Below are 16,249 nucleotides of genomic sequence, written 5' to 3' on the forward strand. Positions count from 1 at the left end.
ATTAAATCTACAAAAATTACAGTAGACCCTACATGGTCCAAGTAGACTACCATAAAAATTTCACACCATTTTAGTAAGTACAACAGCCTACACAAAAATGGTAAGATAGAATGGCTTAAAATGGCATAATTAGGAAACCTTAGTGAAAAGTGTCAAGCAACAGATTTCATATTTTTCCTAGCATCTTTAAGGTACCAAGATACTACCTACCAAGTTTCATGGCCATAGGATTCATAATTAATTTACTAAAATTCACCCAAGTATCTACCAATGATAAAAGGAAAATCTATAACTCAAAAACTACACATGCAATGACTCTCAAATTTTAACCAGAGCTTCTACTATACAATACTAGCTTACCCACAAAATTTCATAATTTTTGGATCACAGAAACTCAAGATATGATTTAAACAAGTTTGCATGCATTCAAAAACACTTTTCAAGTTCCTATTTAATCCACCCAAAATTTCTACATAATATGCTCAAGATATATTTCTATTAAATACTAGACCTAACAATGAGTCTAACAAAATTGGAACCATTCAAATTGGATCTACAAAACAGGAGATACAAAAATATCAAATCAGTACTCAAAACTGCATTATTGAACTAGCCTTAAGAACAATCAGCCACTGACATGTGGGACCCGGCTGTCAGCCGACCCCACCGGTCAGTGACCGCGAAACAGAGGAGGCGGCGTTTGATGGCGCGGTGGTGGTCCTGCTCGCCGACGGCGAGGACTCCGGCGACGCCAAGGCTACCTACGTGCTCTACGTGATTCGGTGAGTCGATTGGTGCTAGTGGCGCGACCTATGACCTAGCGTAAGGAGCTTGCCGCCGGTGATGGCGGCACGGCAAGGCTCCGGCGTGGACTGCCGGCGATGTCAAGCCACGACAGGCTCAACCAAGCACGACACGAGCAACAGGAGGTCGCCACGGTGCCATCCCAGCACAGAGAAGAGGCGGGGAGGGTTCCTAGCTACCCGACCACGGCGGCCTCAGCTCCGGCGAGGGTGCGACGGTGCGGGAACGCCGACAGCGGCCTCACCTGAGGTCGAATGACCGCGCGGAGATGATGACGAGCAAGAGGGGATCACGGCGGAGCTTCGGTGAAGGTGTAGTGCGCGTTTTCGCGGTGGTGAGTGCGCGGGAGCTTGCCGAAGCTCACGGCGGCAATGGGGAGCGGTGGTTCCGCTGCTACGGCTGCGGAGGAGAAGGGAGGAAGCGAAGAAATGAACTGAGGCACAGGGGGGGCTCTCGGTGGCGTGCTGCGGTTTGTGCTGGCGCTCTCAGGCCCGACGTGGCCTGGCCGATCAGGCCGGCGGTGACGCGCGGCGCCACGCGGCGGACGACCTCTGTTGCCGGTCGGCCATGACCGAACTGAAACTTTCGTTTCAGTGTTCATCGAGCCCGACTGACAGGCGAATTTTAACACCGATTAACTCCTAAACCGTGATGCCATAGAGGAAACAATGAACATGAAAGTTGTAGCCTGTACTTCCATCTTCAATTTCTATTTAAGTGCCAAGGACTAATTCTCAACGAATACAGAGTAAAGTCAAGCCAAAGTCCAGTTCATGAAACTGAAAACTCAGTTTCTTACTTAGAAAAATTCTAAGTGTTGAATCCAACCATAAATCTGACTTGTGGGTCCTTTTGGAGCATGTTGTGCACTTTTTCATGACTTGGCTTCTAAACAAAGTTTGTTCCTTATTAAATTCTCTACAACTTTGCTTTAGGTTGCTCAGACATGCAAACATCCTAAGCTACACATTTTAAACAGTCAAACACAGGAGCTCTAGGGTTCCAAATTGGTCAACCATGACTTGGAAACCTAATTAGGCAAAATGATCCACATGAACATTGTTCCTAATGACATTCTAGGTGTAACTAAGTTACTTAGGATGATTATTAACCACACCACACATTGGTCACACAAGGATCAAGCAAGGTATGTACTGAAACAATGAAAAACACAAGAAATGTTGCAAATGTTTCATAGTCATGTTTCACATGTTTCATGATCTTGTTGCATAGTATTAACTAATCTTGTTTCACTAAGCGAGTGTCACATGTTGCACTTAAGTGTTGCACACTTTACATTTCATAAAAGAACAACACACATGAAATATACAACATGTTGCAATGTTTCGAAATCATGTTTCATGTGATATAAGTTCATGAATGGATGCATGATGCTCGTGTTCATGAAATGCAGTGCAAATGTGGAAGCTAAACACCAGGGGTGTTACAAGATTGGTCGCGAAATCCTTGTGCTCCTGAAATGTATTTTAGCTTTAGTTCTTTTAGTGGTAGTTGGGATTGTCTACATTGTAGCGATGCTTTCATAAATTTGTATCTTTTGTGGTGGCACGCATGTTGTATAAATAATTAATTATGATCTAGGTTTTAATATGATATTTATGTCATGTAATGCAGATGAGCCGTCATTGGATGTATAATGCTGATCGCCGCTCACAAGAGTTCATTGACGGCGTGCATTCTTTATTACGTGCGGCCGAGACAAACAAACGCGACGGTTTCATGTGCTGCCCATGTGCCATATGTAAGAATACGGTGGAATATCCTTGCTCAAGGACTCTTCATTCACACTTGTTCAAGTCGGGTTTCATGCCAAACTATATTTGTTGGACAAAGCATGGAGAAACCGGTGTTGTAATGGAAGAAGATGAAGAAGAACAATGGGACGACAATGATATTATTCCTGATGGTGCGTGCTTCAATGATACTGCAATGGGAGAAGCTGAAGAAGAGGTAGCCGCAGAAGATGAGCCGGCTGATGATCTTTGTCAGGTCATTCGTGATGCACAAAGAGAATGTGAAAGTGAAAAGGAGAAGATCAAGTTCGAGCAGATGCTAGAAGATCACAAGAAATTGTTGTACCCAACTTGTGATGCAGGGCAGAAAAAGTTGGGAACCACACTAGAATTGCTGCAATGGAAGGCAAAGAATGGTGTATCTGACAAGGGATTTGGAGAGTTACTAAAAATCCAAAAGAAGATGCTTCCGAAGTACAATGAATTGCCCGCCACTACCTACGAAGCAAAACAAGTTGTCTGTCCTATGGGGCTAGAAATAGAGAAGATACATGCATGTCCTAATGACTGCATCCTATACCGTGGCAAAGAGTACGAGAAATTGGATGCATGCCCGGTATGCCATGCGTCGCGGTATAAGATCAGGCGAGATGACCCTGGTGATGTTGAGGGCGAACGTCCACGTAAGAAAATCCCTGCCAAGGTTATGTGGTATGCTCCTATAATACCACGCTTGAAACGTCTGTTCAGAAACAAAGAACATGCAAAATTGTTACGATGGCACAAAGAAGACCGTAAGGTAGACAATATGTTGAGACACCCTGCTGATGGGTCCCAGTGGAGAGCAATCGATAGAGAATTCTCGGAGTTTGCAAATGACGCAAGAAACTTAAGGTTTGCTTTAAGTACAGATGGTATCAATCCTTTTGGAGAGCAGAACAGTAGTCATAGCACTTGGCCTGTTACTCTAAGTATCTACAACATTCCTCCTTGGTTATGCATGAAGCGGAAGTTCATTATGATGCCTGTGCTCATCCAAGGCCCGAAGCAACCTAGCAATGACATCGATGTGTACCTGAGACCACTTATTGATGAACTTCTCATTTTGTGGAATAAAGAAGGTGTACGTGTGTGGGATGAGTACAAACAGGAACACTTTGATCTGCGAGCATTGTTGTTCGTAACAATCAATGATTGGCCTGCTCTAAGTAATCTTTCAGGACAGTCAAATAAGGGATATAATGCATGCACACACTGCTTCGGTGATATTAGAGGTGTATTCTTGAAAAAATGTCGAAAGGTCGTGTACCTTGGCCATCGTCGATTTCTTCCTGCAAATCACCCCGTAAGAAAGAAAGGTAAGCATTTTAAAGGGAAAGCAGACCACCTGACCAAGCCTCGCAACCGAACCGGTGAGGATGTACTCGATATGGTCAATGATGTGAAAGTCATCTTTGGAAAAGGACATGGAAGCCAACCTATTCTGAAAGACGCTAACGGTCACGCACCCATGTGGAAGAAAAAGTCCATATTTTGGGACCTACCCTATTGGCAAGTCCTGGAGGTCCGTAGCTCGATCGACGTGATGCACCTGACGAAGAATCTTTGTGTGAACCTGCTAGGCTTTATGGGTGTGTATGGAAAGCCTAAGGACACATTTGAAGCACGACAGGACCTGCGTTGTTTGAGAGAAAGAGACAACCTGCATCCAGAGAAGACAGATGATGGACGCCATTACTTACGTCCTGCTAGCTACACTCTAAGCAAAGAGGAGAAGAAAATCATGTTTGAATGCTTAAACAACATCAAGGTACCATCTGGATTCTCCTCGAATATAAAGGGTATTATAAATGTGACAGAGAAGAAATTCTGTAACTTAAAGTCCCATGACTGTCACGTTCTCATGACGCAATTACTTCCAGTTGCATTAAGAGGAATTCTACCTCCAAATGTACGTCTAGCCACCGTAAAGCTATGTGCATTCCTCAATGCAATTTCTCAGAAGGCAATTGATCCAACTGATCTAGCTAAACTACAGAATGATGTGGTTCAATGTCTCGTCAGCTTTGAGTTAGTGTTCCCTCCTTCCTTCTTTGATATTATGACACACCTCCTAGTTCACCTAGTCAAGGAGATTTTCACTCTCGGTCCTGTGTTCCTACACAACATGTTCCCCTTAGAGAGATTCATGGGAGTCCTAAAGAAATATGTTCACAACCGTGCTCGCCCAGAAGGAAGCATCGCCAAGGGCTATGGAACAGAAGAGGTCATTGAGTTCTGTGTTGACTTTATTCCCGACCTTGACTCGATTGGTGTTCCTGAATCGAGACATGAGGGGAGACTAAGCGGAAAGGGGACACTAGGGAGGAAAACATATATTGGTACGGATGATGATTATTTCAATAAAGCGCACTACATAGTTCTACAGAACTCCTCTTTGGTAGATCCGTATATTGAGACACATAAGGATCTCTTACGATCCGAGTTTCCAGGCAAGACTGAAGCTTGGATTACGCATAAGCACATGGAAACTTTCGGCGGTTGGTTGCGAAAAAAATGTCAAGGTGATGAGAGCATCCATGAGCAACTGTATTTATTGGCTATGCAACCATCATGGCATATCGTCACATACAAAGGGTACGAGATAAATGGGAACATATTCTACACAGTAGCCCAAGATAAAAGGAGTACCAACCAAAACAGTGGTGTCCGCATAGATGCCACAGACCCGAATGGGAATAAGCAGACATATTATGGACGCATAGATGAAATATGGGAACTAGAATATGCACCTACTTTGAAGATCCCATTGTTCAAGTGCCAATGGGTCAAGGTGACCGGAGGCGGAGTAACAGTAGACAACGAGTATGGAATGACAACAGTAGACCTTAGTAATATTGGGTACAAAGACGAACCATTCGTCCTTGCCAAGGATGTGAATCAGGTGTTCTATGTCAATGATATGTCTACCAAACCAAAAAGAGGGAAAAACGATAATGACTCAACCAAAGAGCCAAAGCGCCACATAGTTCTTTCAGGGAAAAGAGTCATCGTGGGAATTGAGGACAAGTCGGACATGTCAGAAGAATATGAAAAGGATGACCGAATTCCGCCCTTCAAAGTGAACAAAGACCCTAGCATCTTGGTAAATGATGAGGACACTTCATGGTTACGAAGCGATCATAACCAAGGGACATACGTAAAGAAGAAGTTCACTGCTGTGCCCACTTGATGATATAGTGATTTAATATAGTGTGTGTTTGAGATATTATGTAATAATTGTGAATTCAGATGTTTATTATGTCATATTTCAAATTAAATCAATGTTTGATTTGGTGGGATTTCTCTCTCAAAAAGGTAAATTAGGATACTGAGTGATGAAAAATTAAAATATTAACGTTAAAATGATGTGAAAACAAATTTCCTGTCCAAAACCAATAATTTTAATAATTTTAATTAAACACTACATTTTTGCATTAACGAAATAATAAATATTAGTTACATTATGTTTTATAATTCTAACAAAAAATAAAAAAAGTTAGGTTATCGATTTTTCCTATGTGCAATAAACAAAAATAAAATTCATATTTTTAACAAAATAATTTTATGCCTTTTATTTAATTTACTATGTATTTAATAAAAACTATTGCATTTCTATTGTATTTAACAAGACTATTGCTTAAAACAGGCGGGAAACGAAACTGCAGGCCACCTTTACTCCCGGGTGGGAAGCCCACCCGGGAGTAAAGGTGGGCTGCAGTTTCGTGGCCCGCCAAAAAAAAGCCTTTACTCCCGGTGCGTGTTACCAACCGGGAGTAAAGGTATACCTTTACTCCCGGTTGGTAACACGCACCGGGAGTAAAGGCACCTTTACTCCCGGTTGGTAATACGCACCGGGAGTAAAGGGTTTTTACTCCCGGTTGGTGGCTGGCACCGGGAGTAATTCTCCTCTGCTATATAACCTCCAGCGCCTGGCAGATCGATCTGCTCGTCTTCTTCCTCGTCGAACACCGCCGCCCTCTTCTTCGACCTCGCGCCGCGTCCGTTCGCCTTCCGTGACACCGGCGCCGCCGTCTTCTTCCTCGTGCGGCCTCCACCGCGCGCGCCCGTGCCCCTCCTCCGCGCTTGCCCGTGGCCCTCCACCGCGCCCTCCTCCGCGCCCGAGGCCCTCCACCGCGCGTTGCCCCACCGCGCCGGCCCGAGGCCCTCCAGTACGTACACTGCCGAGCTTCGAGGTGATATATTCGTCGATCTCTTTGTACATTCGTCCGAGCCCTCCACTGCCGAGTTATAGATCACGTCGAAAACTACAACTTTGGTGTAAGCCATGTCAACGGTCGAGGTCGATTGAAAATTCCAAATTTTGAATCACAAAATCTATAGAAACTAAAAATGAATATTTGGAACTCTAAATGATTTTAAATAAAAACATATCTTAAGGCAAGTTTTGAATATTTGGAACTCTAAATGACAAGTATAATTAAGGATCACCAATGAAATTACTTTAGAAATTAATTAGATCGATGTAAATCCATGGCTTGTATAATAAACACGCTATATATTATTTGGAAACAACGCTACGAACCATCCGCTAATGATCCAGCCCATCAACCGCCATATATTCATCACTATATGATATGCCATTATTTCAAGATGCAGTTTCAATAGAAGAATTTTTTCTATCTTCATAGATCAATGTTTGTTAACGAAATTTTATCCAAATATATTCATGTAGGGTCTTTTTTTTTGAAGGATTTGTTGTAGGATATATAATGGTCAAATAGGAACTCAATTTTGATACCCAGTTTATAAACTAAGCATTTTTTAGTTTATCAAAAATATCACATGTTTCTTCATTTGTGAACTTTGAATATACAGATATAATATATTAATGTTGCTAAAGTAATATGAGCATTACATATTTTTTTCCGGGAAGACTATCTTCAAACTTTATATCATAGCATCAGAGATCGCCTGTAGAAGAAGAAAATAAATTCTTATCATTTCGGAAATAGTAATGGTTATATGAGCAATAAGACACATATACTTACATTTCATAATGGCTTATACTTATATTATTAACATAGAATTTTCTCATATGATGAATGACTACATGGTTGATCACATGGTACATAGGATCACAACATCACGCACCGACACCGCCCCGGCCCGCCTCACGTCGTCGTCGTCGTCAACACGCCGGCCCGCCTCACGTCATCGTCGTCAGCACACCGGCCACCGCGCCGACACGTATATATACGTCATTTGTATTCATATGCATTTCGTCCATGCGTTTCTATGTATACGGCGGAGCACCGCCGCCCTCGTTCACCCATGTGTACAGACATATATACGGCGGAGTGGAGCACCGCCACTCTTGTCACACCTCCCTTTCTCGTGCCCTAATTCGCCCTAGTACCGACGTAGTTCGTCCTAGTGTGGCGAATTGCGTCCGTGATCGAGGGGCAAGATTTAATAATGCATATTGTTTGTAGATTTTACGCATGTAATAAGCAAAGATTTGACGTACTATATATTGGTTTTGTTTTTTGAAGCTAGATGGCCGACCCGAGAAATATGGATGAGGAGGAGTTGATGATGAATTTGATCAACACTGGCACTCAAGTTGCCGGCGATGATGGTGCTAAAAATAACGTGCAAGAGGATGTAGATGACGGGAGTCAGTACTTAGCTCTTGAACAAAATGAGCAACAACATATTGGCCAAGTATATATTTTTTATTATTAGCTATATATATATATTATCATATGTCTTATGTGTGCTCATGACATTAAAAATAATTTTTATGTTTTGTAGCCCTCTGGATCGACATCAACAACTACAACGAAGAGTAAAAATGTTCGAGGTCCCAAAAAGCCATTGGAGGGTCGCTTCATCATCTCGGAGTTCAATGTGGATACAGGAGAACCGGGGGGGCCGAATAAAATGAAATTTGTGCACCACTGTGGTTACCTTGTACGGGACCGGCTCCCGATTAGTACCCGTGAATGGAAGAAGAAGACCAATGCTCCTCATATCAGTTTTGTCTCCGATCGTGACAAGGTGTTAATTTGGAATGATGTCTTGGTACATTTCACGCTCCAAACAGATGATTATGATGATATAATAGATGGTGATGAATTGAAGGAGCGAGTTAGGGATTGGGCAATGAAGAAGATGGCCACCCAGTTTCAGACTTGGAAGAAACACCTATACACGACGTATGTCAAGAAGAACATAGCACCAGATTTTACTGTCCCAGGCCCGATCTCAAAGCAGAGGCCCTATTGGGATGAGTTTGTACAGTACAAGACTTCAGAAGAGGGTGTGAGTCGGGTGATAAAGAACCAACGTAATGCCCAACAGAAGACATACCACCATACCTTGGGATCAGGTGGCTACCCGACTGCCATTAAGAAGTGGAACAAAATGGAAGCAGACCTTCTTGCCAAGGGTATCAGACCAGAATCACTCGAGTGGGGAGAACGTGCAAAGAATTGGTTTTTCGCTCATGGGGGAACACTAGACCAGGAGACAGGGAAGTGCGTTTATGGCGCAAGACTGCAAGAAGCAGTAGAAAGATTGTTTTATGCTCAGAGAGCTGCTGCTAGTGGTGCGTTCAGGCCCAACAGAGAGAAGGATGAGCTGACATACGCCATCGGGACTATTGAACATGGTGGCCGAACTAGAGGCAAAGGAAGTGTCTCGTGGGAGCATGGATTCCCTCAGGACAGACCTTCCTACAGAAGTCGCCAGAGAAAGAAGGAAGAAGAGGCACACCGGCTCTAGAGGTTGGAGGAAGCGGTGCGTGAAGCACAGGAGCGGGAAAAAAACCTTGAAGCGAGAATGCAGGAGGAAATCAAAAGGCAAGTGCAAATAGCAGTGAGTGCAAGCAAGCAGGCATGAGAGCCAGGAATCAACATTAGCCAATCTGTTCAGTTGAAAAGCAGCTGCGCTTCCACGGAGATACCAAATCAAGGGGACACAGGACTGCGCTTCCCTGTGGATGACGTCACTGAACCTTGTACAACGTGTGAGCTACACATTCCGAAGGAGAATTCCACAATCAAGGTGGCTATCGGTCTTGTTAATCCTATCGACCGAACCAAGACACCAAGGATTCATGGGAATATAATCCAAGAAGGATATGCCACCATCTCGGTAGATAAAGCTGAAAAAGGTTTTAGTGATTTGCCTCTTGACATTCCTGGAGGTGATGGCGAGAAGACTCTAGGAGAAGCGGAGAAGACATTCATTCTATGGCACAAGCGCTACATCATCATTCCAGGGATGTCGGCTCCACCTCCTTCTGAACTACCTCACCATAGGTACGTGCGGATGAAAACACTACATCATTAATTTGTATTGGCTTAAATAATTAACAATCTGCTCATAATAATATGTCATTCCTTTTTTTGTAGCAGATCCTCCCCCAACCTAAATCCAATTGTTCAATCGCCAGATCATCATAGTGCTCTGTACGATGACATTGTGTTGGAAGACGAGGCTGCATCCACACCCTCTCCAAGGAGGTCTCCAACGCCACAGCCGCCACCTCCAAGGAGGTCTCCAACGCCGCTGCCAACACCTCCAAGGAGGTCTCCAACGCCGCTGCCAACACCTCCAAGGAGGTCTCCAACGCCTCCCCCGCCCCCGCCTACCAAGAAGCCTAGCAAGAGGCCAGCCCCTCAAACGAAGAATCAGTCCCCGCCTGCAAAGAAAGCCACCGTGAAACCAAGGGCTATTCCCAAAATAATATCTGAAGAGAAGGAAGAAGGAACTGATGCATATAAAAAAGACATGTCTAGATTCTATGACAAACTTAAAATGAATCAAGAAGCAAGGAGAAACCCAGAGAAACCGTACTTCTTCGTAGCTCCGGATATTTTAAGAAAAAAGGTGACTTCTTACCAGCATCAACAGCGGGAATCTCGTAAGCCGTCCAAATCAACGTTATCAGACTATGACCGCACTCTCACCAAGTCAATTGAGGCGGCACAGAAAAAGAAGCGGGCAGGGAAAGGAGTTGCCCAACTCGGACAACAAGCGCACCAATCAATCCCCCTGCTAGTTGTTGGTAATGAATATGGTTCGAATTTAGGATTAATGCATCAGGCAAACATACCTCCGGATGTCGATTTGGATCACCTTGGTGAATTTCTTGATGAGACTGGTCTCGACCTTTACCAGATGTTTGGTGATGGAAACATTGAGAGTGCGGCGGAGGTTGATATTTGGAAGAAAAAATTTGTACTAGGCCAGAGTCTATACAACCCTCAAGCCTTATCTGATCTGGGGACGCAAATGTACCTGCTAAACAAGTGGTACATGCAGGCGTCTACCAGTGGAGACTTCTGCGTTGGTGTCAGAATTAGAGACAAACATTGGTTCCGTGGCGATGATGTTATGTATGTTGACTTTGCAGAATTTCATCAACTATGCCACCTGACCTCTCTGGACAAAGTTATCATTAGCTGCTATTGCCTGTAAGTAATAATTCTTTCGATCTATTATTAAACTCATCATATGTGTGCATATGCATATAAATTATCCTAACAAGTACTATATATATGCAGATTTACAATGACAGAGCTCAGAAAGGAAGGCTGCAATGAAATTGGTTTTGTTGATCCCCATATAGTATTCAAAGACCCAATTACTCCAATGACTAATTGGAAGTCTGAGTCAGAGAGTAACATCATGAACTTCTTAGTGAACCAACGCCACAAGAAGGATATACTCTTTCCCTATAACTTCAAGTGAGTGTTAATCATGTCGATCATAGCCTTAATGGCTCATATGTTGATTCTAGTTAATTAATGAGTGTTATGCGTTATATCCTATAAACACATGCAGCAATCACTGGATATTGATGGACATCGATCTGGTGAAAAGTCACTTGATAATCTATGACTCGATGAGAAAACCACAACAAGACTACCAAGATATGATAGATATTATCCAGAGGTAATTTCGGGATCTCTAGCAACTATATATACACACAAACATGATGATTAACTATATCTGATGACGTGGCAAATTTTTTATTGGGCAGTGTTTGGAAAACCTTTATTGAGAAGCAACACATGAAAAAATGCAAAGCGCCACTGAATGTAATCCCTTTGAAAGTAAGTCCCCTGAATCGCATCATCTTTATTAATTAAACATATAGCTTTCACCGGATCACCAGATTGGATGACAAATCTTTTTCTCGTAAAGTGGTGTCTGAGGCAGGAACAGGGGAACAACTACTGTGGTTACTATGTTTGCAAGTTTATCAAGGTGCTCTCCCAAAGAACTCCTACAGAGAGACTCAAAGTACGTTAAAAATACACTATATATTCATTTAATTATTATTATTGATTGTGTTACTATGTCTTTATATATATATATGTACATATATTAATTTATTTTCCTTTAATTCAAACCTGTAGACTCGATGGTTGGAGGAAAAGGTCATACGGCAAGACCAAATCAAAGCAATTCAAGAGTCTATAGCCGGATTTTTTAATGAGCAGGTCATCGATTCCAAGGGCGAGTTCTACTTCGACCCAACACTGCCATTGAAGCCAAGCTAGAGGATGAGAGGAAACTTGTTATGTCACAACAACTATAATGCAATCTTTTGTAATATATGCACATGAAATAATATAATGTAAAATACACATATGCATGCATGTAAATATATATATGATGCATGCATATATATATATATATATATATATATATTTCTATGCTTGAATTGTGTGATTTAATATGTTCATTGTGCTTGAACCGAAACATACTATATGCGCGTATAAATGTATAATTAGCATCGTACAATACGACTTCGAAAACCTATTTTGAAAAGAAAACAAAAAAATGAAAAGAAAAGAAAAAAGAAAAAAATCCTTTAGTCCCGGTTCGTATTACCAACCGGGACTAAAGGTGCCGGCCATCGTGGCATGTCAGGAGGCACCTTTAGTCCCGGTTGGTGTTACCCACCGGGACTAAAGGTCCTCCTTTAGTCCCGGTTCCTGACCCGGGACTAAAGGACCCCCCTTTAGTCCCGGATGCTTGCTCCCGGGTGGGGAACCGGGACTAGAGGGGGTTCCCCACCGGGAGTAAAGCTCGGTTCTCTACCAGTGGAGGACAGCGCGTGGCCGCCGCTGCCGCCGTTTGACTGCTGCACCTGCGCGCGCGACTGCTTCGCCGACGACCTGGCCTTGGCCATCCCTCGCTCGCCCTCACTGCCGCTCGCTGCGGGTGGGGGGAGTAGAAGCAGATGGAGCGGCGGTGCGGCGGCGGGATCCCCGAGGCGCGCGCGACTACGGAAGTAGGCCGGCGGCGGCAAGTGCGGGTGCCAAACCCTAGCCAGCGTGCACCCTCTGTTTTATATGCGTGCAAGTACTAGCACCTCATGTGGGCAGAAAGGCCGGCGTGGCCCAGGCCCAGGTTAGCTGCTCGTAAGTTTTTCGTCGCGGCATTTGTAGGGGTGGCTCAATCACCAGCCGCCCCTACAAATAGCAACATCGGGGGCGGCTGGTGAGTGAGCCGCCCCTATAAATTCTACCCATTTGTAGGGGCGGCTCGTATAATCAGCCGCCCCTGTTGTTCCATTTGTAGGGACGGATGGTCTCGTGGATCCCAAGCACGTCACTGTAGGGGCGGCTCCATTACTAGTCGCCCCTAAAAAAACATTTGTTCTGTTGCTACAAACCGTTTTTTCACGTAGTGTGCTATACTGAGACCTTAATCGTGGTATAAAAAAACAAACTTCATGTACATACAGGTACAAAACTCACATAGCAACCAGTATACATACCAACGCGAATTTAAACTGGACAGTAGCACTTTTCCACTCTTGTATGCAGTGATCGGTCCCCTTGCGGCCTTGCCTTGCCACGCACCGCGCCAGCCTCCTCCGATCCCCCACCGTGAAAAAGAGCCCTCCGATCCGATCCAATCCCCGGCGCCCCGGCTGTCGTCCTCATGTGAACAGGTCGTACTTCACCGGCGTGCCTGTGGGGTCGATCCAGGGCTGGGCGTGCAGGAAGTTCTCGACCGTGAACTTGGTCGCGTCCGCCTTGCTGATCACCTTCTTGAACCCCGGCCAGTTGACGCGCCCCGCCGTGTTGGCGCCGGGCCCGGTGTTGCCGAACTCGGCGTACCATAGCGTCTTGAGCCCGAAGTCGCCGTTCCAGGGCAGGTACCCTGCCTTGTCGATGAAGTCCGGGATCTCCGACTCCATGAAGATGGTGCGCGAGCACTCGCGCCACGGCCGGCCCAGGTAGTTGCGGATGGCCGGGCGCCCGGCGTCCCGGAGCGCGGCCTCCGCCTGGAACTCGCACTTCTGGAGCACGAACCCCGTGGCCTCCCGCGCGTCCGCGCGGCCCTGCGCGGTCACGATGTTCTGCTGGTTGTCCATTGGGCGGCGCAGGATGAGGATGCAGTTCTGGAACACCGCCGCCGCGTCGCCGAAGATGAAGTCCACGGTGCCGGAGATGATGCAGTTGCGGTAGAACTGCGCCTTGGAGTGCGCGTACAGGGTGTCCTGGAACCCGTCCATCTTGCAGTTGAGGAAGATGGCCTTGTCCGACTGCACCAGCAGCGCCACCGCCTGGTGCTTCTCCGCGCCGGCCGTGTTCTGGAACCCCATCCCGATCGCCATGAACCCGTCGCCTTGCGCAGCTATTCGTACAAAACGGCGCGTCAGTTGATAGAATTTGTCAGCTGATTGATAGAGCATTATTATCCCGTCTCCGCGCCATGATGCACGGCGTCGTCGTCCTTACTGAAGGTTGCTGTCTTGAAAGTCGTGATCCCGTCGGCGAAGCTCTTCTTGCCGGTGACGATGGACTTCTTGGAGCCGTCACCTAAGAGGGTCACGTTCTTCATCGTCTTGGTGATGGTCACGTACTCCTCGTACATCCCCTCCTTCACTTGGATCACGTATCTATAGAAGTACGATTCACCAACAAGTTATAAATATGCGTGGCCGCCACTCGTCAACCACTGCACTGCACCACCAGCCACCTTGCGTGCATGGATGCATGCACGCGACACGACACGACACGACGCCAGCGCACTATATACCTTCCGTCGTAGGTCTTTGGCATGGCGGCGAGCGCCTCGGTGATGGTCTTGAACTTGCCGCTGCCGTCCTTCGCCACCACCACATTCGGCGTGAGTGTGTTCTTGAAGCCGCCGCCCTTGAGCACCCTCCGCTCACCGTCGGGCACCCACTCCGGGATGCCGTCCTTGTCGAGTGCCGGCCCGGCTTGCGACGCCGCCGCCGCCGTGCCTTCCTCCTCCTCCTCGAGCAACCGTCGTTTCGAGCCGCCCTTGAGTACGGAGAGGAGCGATGACCCCTTCTCGATGAGCGCCAGGGCGTTGCTGGTGAGCTCCTTCCCGTCGGTGAACGACTCCTTCACCTTGGCCTTGAACTCATCATCGGGGAACCCGTCGACGCACGTCTCCATGTTGGCTATCACGGCGCTGAGCCAGATGCGCAGCTGGTAGCTCTGCTTGGCGATGCCGTCCTTGTCGTCGACGCCCTTGAGCGTGCTGTTGAGGTCGTCCTTGGCGTCCGCGAACACCTCCTTGCAGTCGGCGACGGCGGCCTTCACGCGCGGGTCGTTGCTCAGGATCAGGTCCGCGCGGTCGAACGCCTGGCTGATGGCGTTGCCGATCACCTCCACGGCGCTGCGGACGATGTCCTTGGGGGACGACGAGCTGGCGTTAGCGGCCTTGCCAAGGCTCTTCACGCACGCGTCCGTGTAGTCTGTCTGCGAGCACATCGCCTTGATGCTCTTGGACACGGCCTTCAGATCCGTCTTCGGCTTCGCGTCCGACCCCGATTCCGCTTCCGCTTCCGAGTCCGAGTCCGACCCGCCGCTGGACTTGCCTTTGGCCGGCGACGACGTGCTCTTGGAAGCAGACTTGTGGCCACCGTCGCTGGACGACTTCTTCCCGCTGTACATGACCGCGGCGCTGCCCATGACGATGAGTATGATGATGATGGAGACGGTCCCGGCGGCGATCATGATGCGTCTGCGCTGCTTCCGCGCATTCTCGGCGCGGCGGCGCTCGGTGAGCGGACCGAAGTCGCCGAACGCCGACGACGACATGGTCGGAGCTGTTTTTCTAGTCTTTTTTTAGGGCAAAAATTTTGTCTTTTATTGACCGCTTCCTCCGGCCGTCACCCTCTGCCTTCCATCACCCAAGGCAGAGAGGATGGAGCAAGGGCGGGAGGCAATGCCGAGACAGGTTTATTTGGGGAGTGTGGATTCCGGGGAAAGAAGGGCGGGGAGACGTTTGTGGAGGCTATGTTTGGGAGTTCGTTTGGATTCATTTTGCCACGCCGACGAATATAACCATGGTGCAACAGTCTATTTTTGTGGTACATGGAAGCAACAAGAGTCGGTATAGCACAACAGAACTAGGGTCCCCGTATGTTCACTTCATCAAAATTTCTAAAAGATAAAACATATCCATGTGTGTGCTGCCACTCAAAACCAAAATTAGATCAAGGATCTTAACCTGCAGCACCGTGATTTCACTGCACAACATTTTATCCAGTACGTGGCAATATGACTTGAAGTGCATAGTGTAAATTAATTTGGGTCCGGAGGTACTGGTGAGATATCTTGGAAGCTCCCTACCGATGGCGAATCTATACCTAATAATAAAAAGATAAAATTTTCGCCGTA

General features: G+C 46.4%; 1 protein-coding gene across 1 annotated transcript; it reads right to left on the reverse strand.

Moving 5' to 3' along the window:
• Nucleotides 1-13,391: 13,391 nt before the first annotated feature.
• On the reverse strand, nucleotides 13,392-15,792 carry LOC136546284 (putative pectinesterase/pectinesterase inhibitor 45). The gene is made up of 3 exons (XM_066538256.1): nucleotides 14,634-15,792; nucleotides 14,333-14,493; nucleotides 13,392-14,228 (listed from the first exon to the last, which is right to left on the reverse strand). Exons 1-3 carry the CDS (start codon nucleotides 15,665-15,667, stop codon nucleotides 13,528-13,530), a joined length of 1,896 nt encoding a protein of 631 aa, XP_066394353.1. The 5' UTR covers nucleotides 15,668-15,792; the 3' UTR covers nucleotides 13,392-13,527.
• Between the last annotated feature and the right edge of the window lie 457 nt (nucleotides 15,793-16,249).

This window comes from Miscanthus floridulus, chromosome 3 (assembly GCF_019320115.1).
Source record: "Miscanthus floridulus cultivar M001 chromosome 3, ASM1932011v1, whole genome shotgun sequence".
Taxonomy (NCBI): domain Eukaryota; kingdom Viridiplantae; phylum Streptophyta; class Magnoliopsida; order Poales; family Poaceae; genus Miscanthus; species Miscanthus floridulus.